The sequence below is a fragment of the Lynx rufus genome, unplaced genomic scaffold, assembly GCF_022079265.1.
Source record: "Lynx rufus isolate CCGP_SWC_20201006 ecotype Redwood Valley unplaced genomic scaffold, mLynRuf1.p SCAF_3, whole genome shotgun sequence".
Classification (NCBI taxonomy): Eukaryota; Metazoa; Chordata; class Mammalia; order Carnivora; family Felidae; genus Lynx; species Lynx rufus.
In genome coordinates, this window is record NW_025814845.1 from 18,334,666 (window position 1) to 18,350,662 (window position 15,997).

The following is a 15,997-nucleotide window of genomic DNA, read 5'->3' on the forward strand; positions in this document are numbered from 1 at the left end:
TATGGTTAAGCTTCAGATTGGACTACTAGAGTTGATATATAAATTAATAATTTAGGGACTCTGATGGTGTTTGGTGTGTGAACCAGGGAAGAGTATCATCCTTACCCATATCTGTCTTGGCGTTTGTTGTGTCCTTTAATCCTGGAAAGTAAGACCATTGTAGGCGTGATGACAATACTGACTCCATCTTTGGCCCTTCATTTTGTTCATGTTCACTGGATCACCTCTCCTGGGGTTACGTGTTCTTGGCCCCTTGGGGATTAATATATATAAAACTTAGAAATGCCCACCAAGGCTAGGATGAGGGGAGGGTTGTTTTGACCTCTCATGAATCCATTAAAGATAACATAATTTTTCTCTTTCCCGATGCACACTTGTGCCACAAGATCTAAAGTCTAGCTGTCAATTAGGGGCGTGCAGACTCTTTGATCTCACTACAGTGTCCTACACATCCTGTTACGCTATAAAGCCTAAGGTCACACTAAGGTCTAACTTTATGGAGAATAAATATACGGCACCTGAATCGTCGTCTGCCTGATCCGCCCTGGCAGTAAGTTACCCGGTAAAACTCTGTGTAAACTTTGTGGGGTTTCATTTCTGTTCTCAAAGTGCCTTCTGTTCTCAAAGTGCAATTTGGGGGACACTTTGCTGTCCCTCCCCTACCTTCTAAAAACAGTGAAGACATGAATTGTGGTGGATAGAATTTCAAAATAAGGAACGTCTTATAGAATTTATGTACTTGAGGGGTAAGATAACTATTAATATACGGGTTTGCTTTGAGTAAGTATATCTCTTTGCATTTTATTTTAGCACCAGATTGATTAGAGAAGATCATGTAGGGTTTTTGAATTAGGGAAGGCCAAGCTGAAGTGAGAGGGAAAAGATTGGTTACTAAATGTGAACCGAAGACTGGTTCAGTCATTAAGTGTATTATGAAAGGAAGCTAAGAAGATATGGAATAAGGGGGATAAGACACCCAGTGGTAGCAGAGAAGTGAGTCAGCTGTGGGACGTCAGCAAAAGAAAACCAAGGAGGGCTACATCTTCAGGTGAGAGAACCCAGAGCAGGGCTTGAATTATACAACACACCATGTAAGGCATGGTCAGCTTGCACAGAGCCAAAATTTCCAATTAGTAACTAAAACTCATTCCTGGCTACAATGCATGTCCACTGGGACTACTTGCATTTTAGAAACAGAGATGGTCTACAGTTTCGGAAAGAACCAAAAGTATTAGGAAGGACTGGGGATACCCAATTCAACATGTTTTAATCAAACCTCTCTTCTGTAGTGATGGAAGAAATTAGATAAAATCTAAAACAGTGATATTAATGATAAGCATGTTTGCAGATTGATGTGGGAAAGAGCATTTATTTATCACACTTTTTCTTTTAAAAAAAAATTCTAAGTAATCTCTACACCCAACATGGGGCTCAAACTCATGACCCTGAGATCAAGAGTCGCATGCTCTACTGACTGAACCAGCTAGGCACCCCAGCTTTTTATGTCCCTCAATACCTTGTGAGTTCCTTGAGTGAAGGAGAATGATGTCTTTTCTTTTATGTTCAGCAACTGGCACGTAGGAAGTGTTCAATTAATTATTGAAAGAAGACTGTAAATAAGTAGTATATAAATATACTGAAAGGACTGAAAGGACACAGCTCAGGACAGAGAAGGTTTAGGTAGCACTCAAGATGGAAAATTGGAGTGAATTCCCAATGTAGGCACAGCAAGAAGTTTTCTGTTGTAGGACACTTCCTGAGAGTGAAGGAGTTCAGAACAAGTCTCTCCAAAATGTGCCGCATTGGTACATGGACTGTTTTGAGCTGAAGACAATCAAGATCTTTCAGGCTCAAGAGAAACTTTTTCCCCTCCCTTGACTACCCAGAAGAATCTAAATTGGGTGTCTTTTCCAGAAAAAGAGTTATTACTAGGGATACAATTTAGTGGAGTGACTCATCTGTATGGCAGGGCAAATATCTAATTGTGAAAGACAGCTGTCCTCAAGAAAGCTAAAGTCTAGCACAGTGGTTCTTAAAGTATGGTCTGTGGATCTCCAGTGGCCCCTAAGACCCTTTCAGGCCAAAATTATTTTATATAATACAACCATTAAAAAGTTTATTGTGCTAACATTTGCATCAGCACAGAAGCAATGGTGATGGGTTTAACTGCCAGTGTCTTAGCTCAAAACCAGGAACTGGTACCAAACTCATTCCAAAGTAGTACCAAAGTAGTCATTGTATTCTTCACCACTGAATAGTCACGGTTAAAAAAAAAAAAAGTCAGTTTTACTTGAATGTCCTTGATGAAACAGTAAACAATTATTAATTTTATTAAATCTCATTCCTTGAATACACATTTTTACAATATTCTATTTGAGGAAATAGAAAGTATGCATAAGACACTTCTGCTGTGTATTGAAATATGATTATCCAGAAAAAAGTATTCCTGCCGTTGAGATACGAGCTGAATTGCCCAGCTCCTTCTACTCCTTTTTAAGTGAAACACCATTTTTACTTGAAAGAGCAATTGACAAACTATTGTCATTCGGACTTGGGCTGATATTTTCTCTAAAATTGACCTGTTATTTCAAGGAAAACTATTATCTCTTGCCAATGATAAAATTCAAGCTTGAATCCACCACTGTGAAATTGATGGCTTCCCAATATTTAAACACTTTTCTGATGGTATTGATGGTGATGTTAAAGAATGTTACTTTTTGATGTTTTTTGATAAAATGTTTTTGATCTACTGCATCACTTCATATATTCAAAACGATCAATGCATAATGTTATGAAATCATGTATAGGTAGAAGAATGGTTTAAAGTACAAGGCAAAATGATGCATGTTTATGTAATAAAACATAAAAAGTTTATTGATGTTCAGATTCCACATTGCAACTAATTTTTAGGTAAATACTAGTCAAATTTTGGTATACTATTTATACTATTAAAGGAGAATATTTACAATATCTGAAAAGGATATTAAAATACTCTCCTCTTTCCAGTTACATCTCTGTGTGACACTGATTTTTTTCATACACATCAATCAAAATAACAGTGCCACAGATGGAATATCACAGCAGATTGAAGAATCCAGCTGTATTCAATTAAGCCAAACATCGAAGATTTGTAGAAATGTAAAACAGTGCCTCTTTTTCTCACAAATTTCTGTTTCTGAAAATACAGTTTTTTTAAAATAAAAATATTTAGGCTAATATATAATGGGTTTATATTGTTATTTTTAAATGAATTAATAAATAATTTTTATTGTGGTAAAATATGCATAAAATTTACCATTTGAACCCTTTTTAAGTGTGTAGTTTGGTGACATTCATTAATTCACATTGCTTTGTGACCATCACTAAACCATCCATCTCCAGAACTTTTTCATTATCCCAAACGAGAACTTGGTACCCCCTAAACGCTAACTCTCCATTCCCATCTTCCCCATCGCCCCTGGCAACCACCATTCTACTTTCTGTTTCTATGAATTTGACTTTGTTGACTTTGAATTTGTTGTAAGCACTTCATATATGTAAAATCATATAGTATTTCTCTTTTTGTGACTGGCTTACCTTCACTTAGCATAATGTTCTCAAGATTCATCCATGTTGTAGATGTGTTAGAACTTTCTTCCTTTTTAAGGGTTGAGTAGTATTTCATTGTGTGTACATATCATATTTTGCTTATCCATTTGTCTGTGGACACTTGGGTTGCTTCCACATTTTAGTTATTGTGAATAATGCTGCTATGAACGTGCGTGTGCAAATATATGTTCAAGTCCCTTTTGAGTATATACCCAGAATTGAAATGGCTGCATCATGTAGTAATTCAGTTTCCAATTTTCTGAGGAAATTCCATAATAATAAACAAATGTGTTTTTTTCTGTTTTAATTTCTTATGCTATAAATATCAGTTGATATCATCCACATAAAGTACTCTCAGATCTTCAATTTTTAAGAGAGTGAGGGTCCTGAGGGTTAAAAGTTTGAGAATCAGGGGTCTAGTGGAAAGAGCAAAGTAGAGAGGTCAGTTAGGAAGTTATTACAGTAGCGGACTGGTTGCACTAGACTTTGCCCAGAGAAGAATGGGCAGGGTGGTGAGAAGAATCTGTCATATAAAGAGAACTTGGAACATCTGTAAATATATGTGACCTTGATAAAAGAAGCTTTTAGGGAAGACACAGTAGTTTTCTTCAAATATTTGAGGGTCTCTTACAGAAAAGGGATTAGGCTTATTTTCTGTGACATTATGTGTGTGTGTGTTTGTGATGGTGGCAGATGGTAAGAGTAGTCAATTTTAGCTCATAATAAAGAATTTTCTAATGGAATAATTCAAAGATGGAATTGGCTAAGGTAGGGATGTAGTGAGTTTCTAAGCTAGAAAGCTAGTTTAGAGTTTCTGAGTTAGAGTTTTTAAGCTACAAAACCCCTTTGAGAGGACAGTCAGCTATTAAATGGTTGGTTGACCTATAAAAACTCTGTAGTTTCTTTTAACCCTGAAATTCTGTGATTCTTCAGACACAAAGATGAAGTCCAAGATTAGCATGGTGGCATAGTGAGAAATGGATAGGCTGGGGCCTCTTTAGAGGGAATTAAAAGATCACTGGAACCCTCTTTGTAGACCTTGCTGTGCCCTGGTTGTTCTTCATGGAGTATCTAGTCTCACGTTACTTCCAGTTTCTTTGACTCACCCGCGACATTAGCCACTTATTTCTCCAATTTTCTTTACTCACCAGGTTTAGAAATTTAGGATGGCCAGTGGCTAATGCTTTGGCTTAAGACTGTTATGGTGGACGTGGAAAGAAACTGGATGTGTGTGTGTGTGTGTGTGTGTGTGTGTGTGTCAGGGGCAGAGGGGGCAGAGACAGTCATGTGTTTTTACAGTGCAGAATGGTAGAGGATGTCAGAAATGTCAACATAAATAAATGGGTGAAGGATATATGCGGGGCAATGTACACTCTCATTAGATTATATTTTTGATCATATTTTTGCCAGCTCTCATAGTGAGCTAAAGGCATTTTGTTTAAAGAAAGGCTTAAATTTTGTTGTAGATTTAAAAACCTGTACCTCCAGGCACTCCTTCCCTGGAAGTCTTTTACATTTAGTCCACTGCCATCTGGACATCTCTTATATTTTATAACACAGCTTTAATCTACACTGGACTTCAACAGCCTAAAAATAACTTTGAAAAATTTTTTATGTGAGTCTCACAATAACCTAGTTCAGATATTACTTTCCCTATTAGATAAAGAACACTGAGAATAGAGAATACAGAGAGGTTAAATGACTTGACCAAGATAATAAATAAGGCTGAGAGATAATTCAAGGTCTTCTGATGCCAAATCTTATCCTTATTTAGTCCCAAGTAGTTTCAAAACTGTGCTCGGATATATCCAAGGACTCAGGAAATGTCCTATTCATTTAAAAATTCTTAATTTAAAAATATATTAAGAAGCAACACTCTTTCAGATGGATTTTTATATTAAATACTTCATAATCCACTGTCGTGCTTCCAAATTAACTTGTCTGTAAATAGGTCCCAGGATAAAACCCTATTGCTTTCATCATCTTCATATGTTAAGGACACTTAGAAATGTGTCGCTGATGAGGAAGGATATAATTCTGCACGAGTCTTTCAGAATATTTGGGCGAGGATCCTACTGCAGGGGTAGGAAGAGTGTAGGTGCACCTGCTCAACAAAGCTCCCTTCGTGGTGGACTGCTGCGATGTGGGACAAGCCAGCCAGTGACAAATCGTGTGGGAACAACATCATGATATGTGTAGGTTTAGCAGTTATAAGCATCAGAAGCTTGTCTGATTTTTGTATTTGTAGTAAATGATTTCGGGATTTGTTTTCAAAATAAAAAGTTCCCATTACTCTTTTGATTTCCTGCAGCAGTTTAATTTGTGAGTGTGCTGACATGGCCAGGAAGGCTATTAAAAGTGAAAGCACTTGTCTCTGTGAATCAAGACTTTTTCCTTATATTGAGCAACCAAAGCAAAGTGCAAAAACAAACTGGATTATTGAGGCTATAGCATAATGAAGATATACATTTTTAATATAACTATACCTTCGACAATGAGAAAACACTCCTTTGCGTTATCTACTTATATCACTTTCCATGTATTTTATATAGTACGGTTTTTCATTGGGTTCAGATTTCATTTGAAAAAAGGATTATGCTGCTATACTAAAACATGTTTGAGAACTGTCTTACCATGTTGTCCTCCTATCAGTGACCCTGCTTTTGGTTTTCAAATTTCTCAAGATTTTTATAATTCTGTTGATGATTAGGAATTTGGTTTGCCTTTGATTAAAAAAAATATATCTAGGAAGTCTAGCAACCTTAAAATATTTGAAAATGTTTAGAAGGAATGACCAGTTTTTTTGTCTTGAAATTCTTTAAATTATGTGACTTCTGAGTCATTTCCAAATATAGGCTTAGTAAAAGAAAATCTATTTCCTTTTGCTCTAGTACTTTTGAATGATGAGCCAGGTTTTGCAGCTTTTAAAATCCTAGGAATAACAGAATGGAAACCAGTCTTTTTAGTTAAAACATAGGTTTTATGAAGTTCCTTGTTTATTTGGGTGAAAATTGGTTAAAAAGGCTAGGACATGGTTGGATCGATATAATTTTGTCACGCAACAATTACTAGAGTTAATACTTGATATGCAAAAACGAATTCATGATCCTTGCCTTTGAATTTAAGAGTCAAAAAGAAAAATAGGTGAGCTGAAAATTGCAGTGTAATCTGATAAATGCCATCACAGAGAAACGGAGTGTACTATCTTTGTAGGCAAGGGGTGGGGGGGGTCTGGAACCCTTAAAATATATGGCAGTTGGGGGATCAGTGAATGTAGTTCACTGTGACTAAGGAGTAGGGTGTTTTGAGGGAAGAGGTGTAAGAAAAGACAGGATGTTGTTAGCTTGGTGGAAGGGCAGCTGATAAATTTGGAGAGGTAAGTTGGTCTACATCATGAAGGGCAAGTGTGCCCTTTTGAACAGTTTAGACTTCCTGTGTATGCTGTGGAGATTTGCAGTCAGGAAAGCCTTGTTTGGGGAAGAAGACGCTGGAGGATGGATTTAGTAAAGGGAGAAATTGGTTCATGTATTCAGCAAACATTTATTGAGCACCTGCTGTGTGAAAGTAACTATTCTAAGCACGGGATACAGCAGTGAACAAAAAGACAAAGACCTCTGCCTTAGGGAGCTCACCACTTCTGGTGAATGATGATAGACAGCATGCCAATAAACACAGTAAATACATGAATCATATGGTATATTAGGAGGTAGTGAATGCTAAGAAAGAAGAAAAAGTAGGCTAAGGGAGTATGAGAATGCTCCCTAGGGAGTAATTGGAATGTAAATAAAGTGGCAAGATGTCCAGTTCAGAAGCTGTTACCTTGACCCAGATGAGGAATGGTAAGGACTTAGGCTTACTTGTGGGACTTTAGAATGGAGAGAGAATAAATTAGGAGATGTAGTTTTCTTTTTCTTTTTTGACGCTCTTTATTGTAAAATAAAACACAGATATAAACTTTATAAAACAAACCTATGATGTAATGAACTATAAGATGAACAACCTTGTAACCACCACCCTGGTGAAACAATGAAACTTTGCCACACCAGAATCCCTTCCTTTTGCCCCACTCATCACAAACTCCTCCCTCCCCAACAACCTGATTTTTATGGTTATCACTTTCCTGCATTTCTTGATAGTTTTATTAACCAAGGGTATATCCCTCACACTAAGACACCCTAACTCAGTCTTGCCAATTAAAAATTTTTTTGTTATTTTTTTTTTAATCTACTGGTTTTTTTCTCCTTCCTTTGGTTTTTCTTACACTTTATTAACTAAAGAACAGAGCCATTTGACCTTTAGAATTTCTCATCTCCTGGATTTTTGTGATTGCGCCCTCATGGTGCAACTTAACATGTTTGTCTGTCCTTTACATGACTTATAAATTGACAGCTGGACCACTGGCTTGATCAGACTGAGTGTCTCCCCTGTGGTCATCACTGCTGGCATTAGAGTGTTCTTTCGTTAAGAAGCACATAATATCTGGTTGTCTTTTGTAAAGCTAACAGCTATTTCTGCTCAGTGCCTAGAGTTAGTAATATGTTAGAGGTTGCAGAATGGTGATATTCTGATGATATCACATCTGTTTTAGTTATCAGCTAGAATACTTTTTATCAAGGAACGTTTCCCCTTATCTATTACGTAATTACCCTGTGGTGCAGTTTCTATAGGAAAGGCAAGATACATGCCTTTTCCTTTATTTACCACTTTTCCAGGCAATCCATTGGTTCCCTGTCATCCTCAATTTTTATTACTCTATCAGGATTTTCTCCTTAGTGTGACCTTGTCTAGAAAGGGGGCGCTGGTTGGTCAGCGTCAAGAATTCATAGCCGCTCGGCTGCTCCAGTCTCTTCAGACTTCATCTGCTCTATTCAGTTGGGCAAAACCCCTCCCAGTTTTAGCTCCTGTTCTAAAATTGGCTCATCGTATGTTCCAGTGAAAATAGTGTTGGCTATTTTGGGGTTCTCCTGTTTTCATATCCATCACATACCACACTGCTTACTTCCTTCTGCTTTTTTCCTGCACAAGTGCTAATACCGTACAAGTCTTGTGGCTATTGGTTTGTCCCCAACCGTTAGTATTTTAAGTTTGTAGGGGATATCTTATCACCAAGTTTTGTTGTAAATGTTTTCCATGGGGTTTTGGTTTTCCCGTTCAGTTGCTTGGTCTGTTTTTATGTGGAAATCAGGGAGGTGAAACAACAACAACAACAACAACAACAACAACAGCAAAACCCCAAACCAAACAATAACTCACTGTCTCCAATGTCATGTTTCATGTTCCCAGAAAGGGGTCGGTGCCTTAAAGAGTTAGAGTAGAATTATGAATAACTGAAGTTTCTGACTTAGAAGATCTGGTACATGGTCATTTCATAGATGAAGATTAAAAAATAGAAGAGAAGGAGCAAAGTAGTGAGTGGAAGATCAATTTTTGATTTCTTAACGTTTGAAATGCTTATCATGAGTTAACCCTAATAGAAATGCCTTCTGAAGCACTGTGGTTTTAAAATTTGATAGAGAAAGCTAGATGATGAGAGATCAACACTTTGAAAATTACAGAAACCATTATAAATTGAGGAAACTATTACCTTTGGTAAATATTACAGTGTGAAAAATGAATAGAATAGAAAGCATGCACGTGGAGATGAAGGAGACACGAATACGTATTTTGAACTAGTAATTTTAATGTGCTTTCTGTAATTACGCACAACAAATGCAGGTTTGCATTGAGCAGCAATCTGACGAGGAAAAATCCATCTATTAGGGATGCAACTGGGTTTTTGGTCATTAGTTGTAAATGCCACTGTATATGTTTGACACAATATTAAGAGAATGGATTTATAAAAGCTGGGTGTTCTTCCTGCTAGAAAAATAGACATTAAGATTCATAAAGATGAAAATTCTAGATAAAAATATTAAATATTCCTAAGCTATAAGTTTTTATGTGTGGAGTAGACTGCAGTGTACCATCACAGATCCTGTATTTTAAGAGTAGGTGAAAAAGTCTTCTTTCTTATGAGCTGTTCTAGATAATTCTGAGGTGCTCTGACTTCAAAAAGGAATTTTTAAAACAGTGTGCACGTTTGGACATTCCTTTGTAAATGACTGACTTTTGACCTCTGTCTTTTCCTTTCTTCTTTTTCTTCTTCTTCCTAAAATTAGGCCAGTCTTCAGAGACCTGAGATTAAACTTGAATCACTAAAAGAAGATATTAAGGAATTCTTTAAAATATCAGGTTTGTAAGTTGCTTTTTTCCTCCTAATTCGTTAAGGCAAAAGAAAGAAATACTTTATTTGGAGGGAATATTTTATCACCGGCCTTCCAGTTACTCATTCAAAATTGTGAAACAGTGTCTGGATAGGTTTCTAGTTGAGGAGAATTAGAACTTTCAGATATTTCTATAAAATGCTGCAAAAATTCAGGATCACTGTGGGAATCACTGCTTTGCAGTAAGCAGTTTTAAATACTGTTTACTTCCTAATCAAAACACATCCTGAATGTGTGAAGAATCTCCCTCGCTAAGCACCTTCTCTTTTACTTTTTGTTCATAGCTGTTTTTCCTTCTATACTTCCCCCCGCCCCTCTTCTTTTCTGTCATTTCAAAGAAAAGGAAATCCTAATTTTCTTGACAGCAAGAAGAGAGGTTCCCTATCCTAACCCTTGCACATGGAAATTGAGATGTTAAGTGGTTTACTTTTCCAGAAAAGTTCAAGTTGTTAGAGGCCAGGCTAACCGGTCTGGGGGTACCTCTAATAATGTTTCTGTTGTTCAGGAGTTTACGAAGTAGTTAGTTGTGACTGCTTACGATCTGTCTTTGTCAGGTGCCTGGCTGTTTCTTGCCCTTCCCTTGGCACATCCCCCATAGCACCAGCAGTGCATCACTTAGCTCTGCTTTGGCGTTCATTGGCCCCTGAGCCGTGGAAGGGGCAATGGTCCTCCCATCTGGGGAAGATGGTGCGGTAGTTCTGCTTAAAAGACAATATGTTGAGAATTTTGCTACTCAGTGTTTGCCAATGGACACAGTGGATGTGTAAGAAATAATTCCTTAATAACACTGACACAGCAATTGACAATTGATAAAGTTCTTTCACAAATGAATATGATGTCAGAGTTTTAGTGAGATATGCTTTATTACAACGTATGCTTCTTTTTAAAACTAATATGTTCACATGTTTTATTCTTTTTTTAAAAAAATAGGTTGGGAGAAGAAACTTCAGAATGCTGTTTATAGTGAACTGAGTGTGTGAGTTTTTCCTACCTATTTTGAGATACTGTTACGTTTAGCTGTATTTACTTTGTAAGTAATGAATATAATATTGCTATGTACACTCATTATATTATTATTTCTCATTAGTATTTATATAACATTTCACATAAGTTGATATATTTAAAAATTACAGTCTTGCCTGAGAATGAGTAATGACCATATGGGGGTTTTTACCACCAAAATTTTTATATTAATAACTCCTTTATCCAGTATAGTTAGGGAAATAAGTTAATATTTCAGATAACTGAAGCTTATCAACATTCTTTTTATTGGTGCCATTTTGGATATTACCCTTCTTCTCTCTTTATAAAGCAACCATTCTAAATATAGTTAACTTTTTTTTTTTCAAAACTGGTGTCATTCTTAAGAAAATCAGTGTTTTTTGTTAATCTGGATTTGTCTTCAGAATCTGTTGTGGTGTGTAAAACTATTTCTTACTACAAAGAATACAGATCTAGAGTGTTAGCTTTTGTAGTTTATTCAATACTGCATTATTCATCTGTTATTTATTACCTACCATAGGCTAGCACTATGCTAGGCACTGGGAATATAGTATAGAACAAGAAATCAATTCCTACCCTCATGGAGTTTATAGTCTAATGGAGTTCTTATGTCTGCTCTCTTTTTTTTAAACTGCTGTTCAATGTGCCTGTGTCTCTAGCATTTTCTAGTTTCTAACACTTTTGTTTCCAACTTGCCCTTTCTAATCTGCTGTTAACTAGGAAATAAGATAATCCAGTTTATCAGAACTGTTTCTAAAGGGACTCAGACGAAGGCCTGTGGATCTGTGCTTAGACACACATTTTAAAAATCAGTATTTGCTTCTCTGCTTATCGCCATTTTCCCAGTTGGCTTACGAATTCTTAAAAAACATCATGTATAAGTGCTATCTGTCAATTGAAGTTGACCGTAATGATACCCCTGATAGCATTCCTCCAAGGAATAGATGTTTATCATGACAAATAAGGTTTTAAATTTACAATAAGTTTAGAGATGCCACAGGTTGCTTAAATGTGAACATGATGATTTATGTATTTGACTGTGACATAGAAAGCGTATAACTGTGTGGGTCTGTGTGTCCAGTACTGGTGGAATAAAAGCATCTGGTTGTGTGTAATTCCAAACAGTGAATTTTTATCTGAGGAGATTTGACTGACGATTGCAATTATTGTAGTGTAATGCATTCCTTAAGATGGTGGTCTGACCAGTGAGTGCCTGTTTACTTGATGGCAGGGACAGAGTTTCATTCACTGTCTTATTTCGGTATCCTAACAATAGACATTAAGTATTTTTGTATAATCTGTTGAGATTTTTGAAGGAGTAAGTAGTACTACCTTTTTTGCTCACCTGGGTTCTAAAGAAATTGAGAAACAAGCCCAATAGGATATCAAAATCATACTTTTATTACTGATAAAGACCAGATAAAAGGTTGTAGCTTAGTGCAAGAGCAAAATGGGTCCTTTAACTGAACTCCAGAATTAAATAGACTTAACCTTCCAGTTAAATAGCATCAGTGAGCACGTTCCGTTTATTATTCCAAAATTTAAAAGTCGGATAAGGCACTAAACCTCTTCTGTGGCAAGCGAGAAAAAGCCCTGGGGAGAATCTAAGAATATTACAGTAAGGGAGCTCTTTTCACAGGGAAGACACATCCAGAGTGGGGAAGTGTTTTTGCTAACATAAGTCAGAAGAATAAAGAGGACTTGGTATACTGTGCTGCATTTTTGATTGACAGAAACCATTAGATGGACAAGTAAAGAAAACAAAAAATAAAGTAGAAGAATTTACTAGGTTGAATAATCAGAGTGGAAAAAAAGATGCCCTCTTACCTAATAAAGGTGTAGACACATGAGCTATACAGATGATACCTGAAAATTGTTCACTTCCTTTTACCTATTTTGGTAAACACGCCCAAGATTTTTGTCTGATTCTTGTTTAAAAGAGAGAGAAAAATTTCTGTATTCTGTTATTTACCTGAAGCTTGTAATTCTAGCCGAGGTTAGTTCTTCCCACTTAAGACTGACTACTTTATTTAATTATTGTTGTGTTAATATTTAATAGATAGTTCATATTGATCGAAGGAGTATTTTATGCAAGCACTGTGCTAAGCACTTTAAATTCATTGCCTTGTGTAATGTAATCTTCACAACAACCCTATGATTGTGGAATTTATTATTGTAACCATTTTACAGAAGAGAAAACGGAGGCTTAAACTACTTAAATAATTTACTGAAGATCGTATGGCTAGTAAATGGTAGTACTAGGTCGTAACCTCCAGCTGTCTGATTCCAAAGCACATGTGTTTTACTGCATCTCACATACGTTTATATTTTATCTCTCACCTAGATTAAAAATGTTATAAGACAAGAATTGAATTTTGTATTTCTTTTAGTACCTTCTAGAGCATCAAATAAATGATTTTGAGTCAACAGGTAGTTATTACGCCACCTGCCAATGCTAACACGTGATAAATATTTGTTGAATTGAAGAAACTCAGTATAGTTAATAATCCTAAACTTACTAAAAAGATTTTTTTTTAATTTTTTTTAACGTTTATTTATTTTTGAGACAGAGAGAGACAGAGCATGAACAGGGGAGGGGCAGAGAGAGAGGGAGACACAGAATCTGAAAAGGCTCCAGGCTCTGAGCTGTCAGCACAGAGCCCGACGCGGGGCTCGAACTCACAGACCGTGAGATCATGACCTGAGCTGAAGTCGGACGCTTAACCGACCAAGCCTCCCAGGCGCCCCTAAAAAGATTTAACTAAGACAGTCTTTACATGGAACATGTACCTTTTTTTCCCTTAGTTTTCATTGTACTCTGTGTAGAACAGTTTATTAAGAATTAGGTGACCTATCACTTTCTTTTAAGGAATATAAATTAAAGAAGTAAATAATCCTTTTTAAAGTCTTTCTATATAAATATACATTATAAAAACATCCCACAGTCTACTGTTATGGTAGATATATGCAAATGTCCACCATACCTTGGAGAGGTATGAATGTTGAGCAGTAGTGGACCAAAAATGGGAAGATTTTAGATAATGGGTTTCTCACACTAGACCACAAGATAGAGTAAGTCTTTATAGATATTCATGGCATTTGTTGGAAGAGTCCTCAGGCAGTAGACCAGAGCATTCCCAAAATGTCCTAATCACCGTTCTTCTTTGCCTTCTTTTGAATGTTGTTTTAAATGTACTTGCTATGTGTTATGCACTGAGCTAGGAATTGAGGATAGTGAACAAGCTGGATAGCCTTTGCATTCCTGGAGCTCACATCTCTGAGGCACACACGGTTTAAGAAGGCAATTAGAGCACAATTATAGTATAGTATAGTATGGATAGTACATAGTCCAAGAAGTGCTGTGATGGGCCAGACAAATGGGGTAGGCACTTAACTCAGGTCGGGGATGTCATGATGGCTTACCGAAGGAAGCAATATTCAGATTGAAATCAAAAGCTAAGGTAGAGTAAGTCAGGGGAAGGAGTAGAGAAGAAAAGTGCTTTAGAAGGGAGCAACGGACTCAGAGATTCAGAATTGGGAAAGTGTGGCACATTGGAGGAACAAAGTTTATGGCTGGGTGGTACAGGGCGAGAGACATGGTAAAGGACGATTCTAGATACGTGGGTGGGGATGTGCTGCTTCTTCAAGGCTTTTTAGGCAGGATCCTAAGAGCATTTGGGTGTCATTTTAGAATTTCAAGCAGAGTGGTGACATGATCGTGCCTGCATTTTATATTCACTAAGCAATGTACTGGTTATCCAGTATGTGCCAGGCGTCATGCTAGACACTGGAAATAGAATCATTGGTGAATAAGGAAGACATTGCTTGTGGCTATACAGCCAGGCAAATTGGCTAATAGACTGAAAATAGTGTGGAAGCAGGGGAGACTGCTTAAGAACCTGTTGGCTGAATACAGGCAGGCGATGTTGGTTGTCTAAAACAGTGTCAGTGGGATGAAAAAGGATGAGAAGGATTTAGAGGGATTTCAGGGACAGGAAGAGACAAGAGTCAAGAGTGATGCCCAAGTTTCCGTGCTTTGTTCTTACCTGTCAACCTTCATCTCTGCATATAACTAAATGTGAGCTGCACAACGACAGAATTTTAGCCTATTTGTTTACTATTTTTATTACCGTAAACACTTAGTAGGTTCTTATTAAATACTTCTGAATGAATAAAAATCTAACTTTATTTTGGTTTTGTATTAATGATTCTGGGGTTGCCACCTCTTGTTCCCTGTTTTTAATTAAATGTCTTTGTTCATTAAATAACTTAAGATTATAAGTAAGTACTCTCAAGTTTCAGTCCTAAATTAAGTTTTATTAAATTTGGAAATAACTATCATTAACGTGAAAGAATTTAAAATTTTTTTTATGTTTTATTAATTTTTTGGAGAGAGAGAGAGAGAGACAGCATAAGCAGGGGAAGGGAAGATACAGACGGAGACCCAGAATCTGAAGCAGGCTCCAGGCTCTGAGCTGTCAGCGCAGAGCCCGACACAGGGTTTGAACTCACGATCCATGATATCATGGCCTGAGCCAAAGTCGGACGCCTAACCGACTGAGCCACCCAGGTGCCCCATAACGTGAAAGAATTTTAAAACAATTTAATTCTAAACTACGTCCCTTTACAAATGATATATCAAACAGTATGAAGTATATAGTTTTTTTTTAAATTCAAGTTAGTTACCATATAGTGTAGTCTTGGCTTATCTTGCATATAAAAAGAAATATTGAGGTATATGAAGATCGTAATTTTTTTTCATTTGTGAGTGGGGAAAGGTAATTTATTTAGGTACACAGAGTACAGATTTTAGTAGAAAAAACAGTTAGCTGGAAATAATTAGTTAATACAACTGTTTTCTAGGTTGGGCAGACCAGGTTGCTTTTTCTATTCCAGAAATGTTTCTTACGGGCATTTGAACATTTTACACTTAGGTCTTGGGATAGGTGCAGTTCAGCTTGGTATATCATAAACACTTTACATGTTGATTTTGATGTTGAATGAGGTACTTCTTGAAAATTCAGTGTATGGTTCTTGATTATTGGAACATGGTTGCTTTGCTGTAGGTACAAGTGTTACGACTAATTTCAATAGGAGTTATATGTTGTTGTGAAAAAGACTGGAATCTCTAAGCAAATGTTGAA

The 15,997-nt window shown here is 36.6% G+C and overlaps 1 protein-coding gene across 1 annotated transcript in view; it reads left to right on the top strand.

Annotated features, from left to right (window-relative positions):
- The window catches only part of TBC1D19 (TBC1 domain family member 19), a 145,761-nt gene that overhangs the window by 15,481 nt on the left and 114,283 nt on the right, over nt 1–15,997 (top strand). The window contains exons 2-3 of the mRNA XM_047092207.1: nt 9,747–9,819; nt 10,782–10,827. Of these exons, the coding sequence (XP_046948163.1) occupies nt 9,747–9,819; nt 10,782–10,827 (119 nt within the window). The remainder of the gene's footprint in view (nt 1–9,746; nt 9,820–10,781; nt 10,828–15,997) is intronic.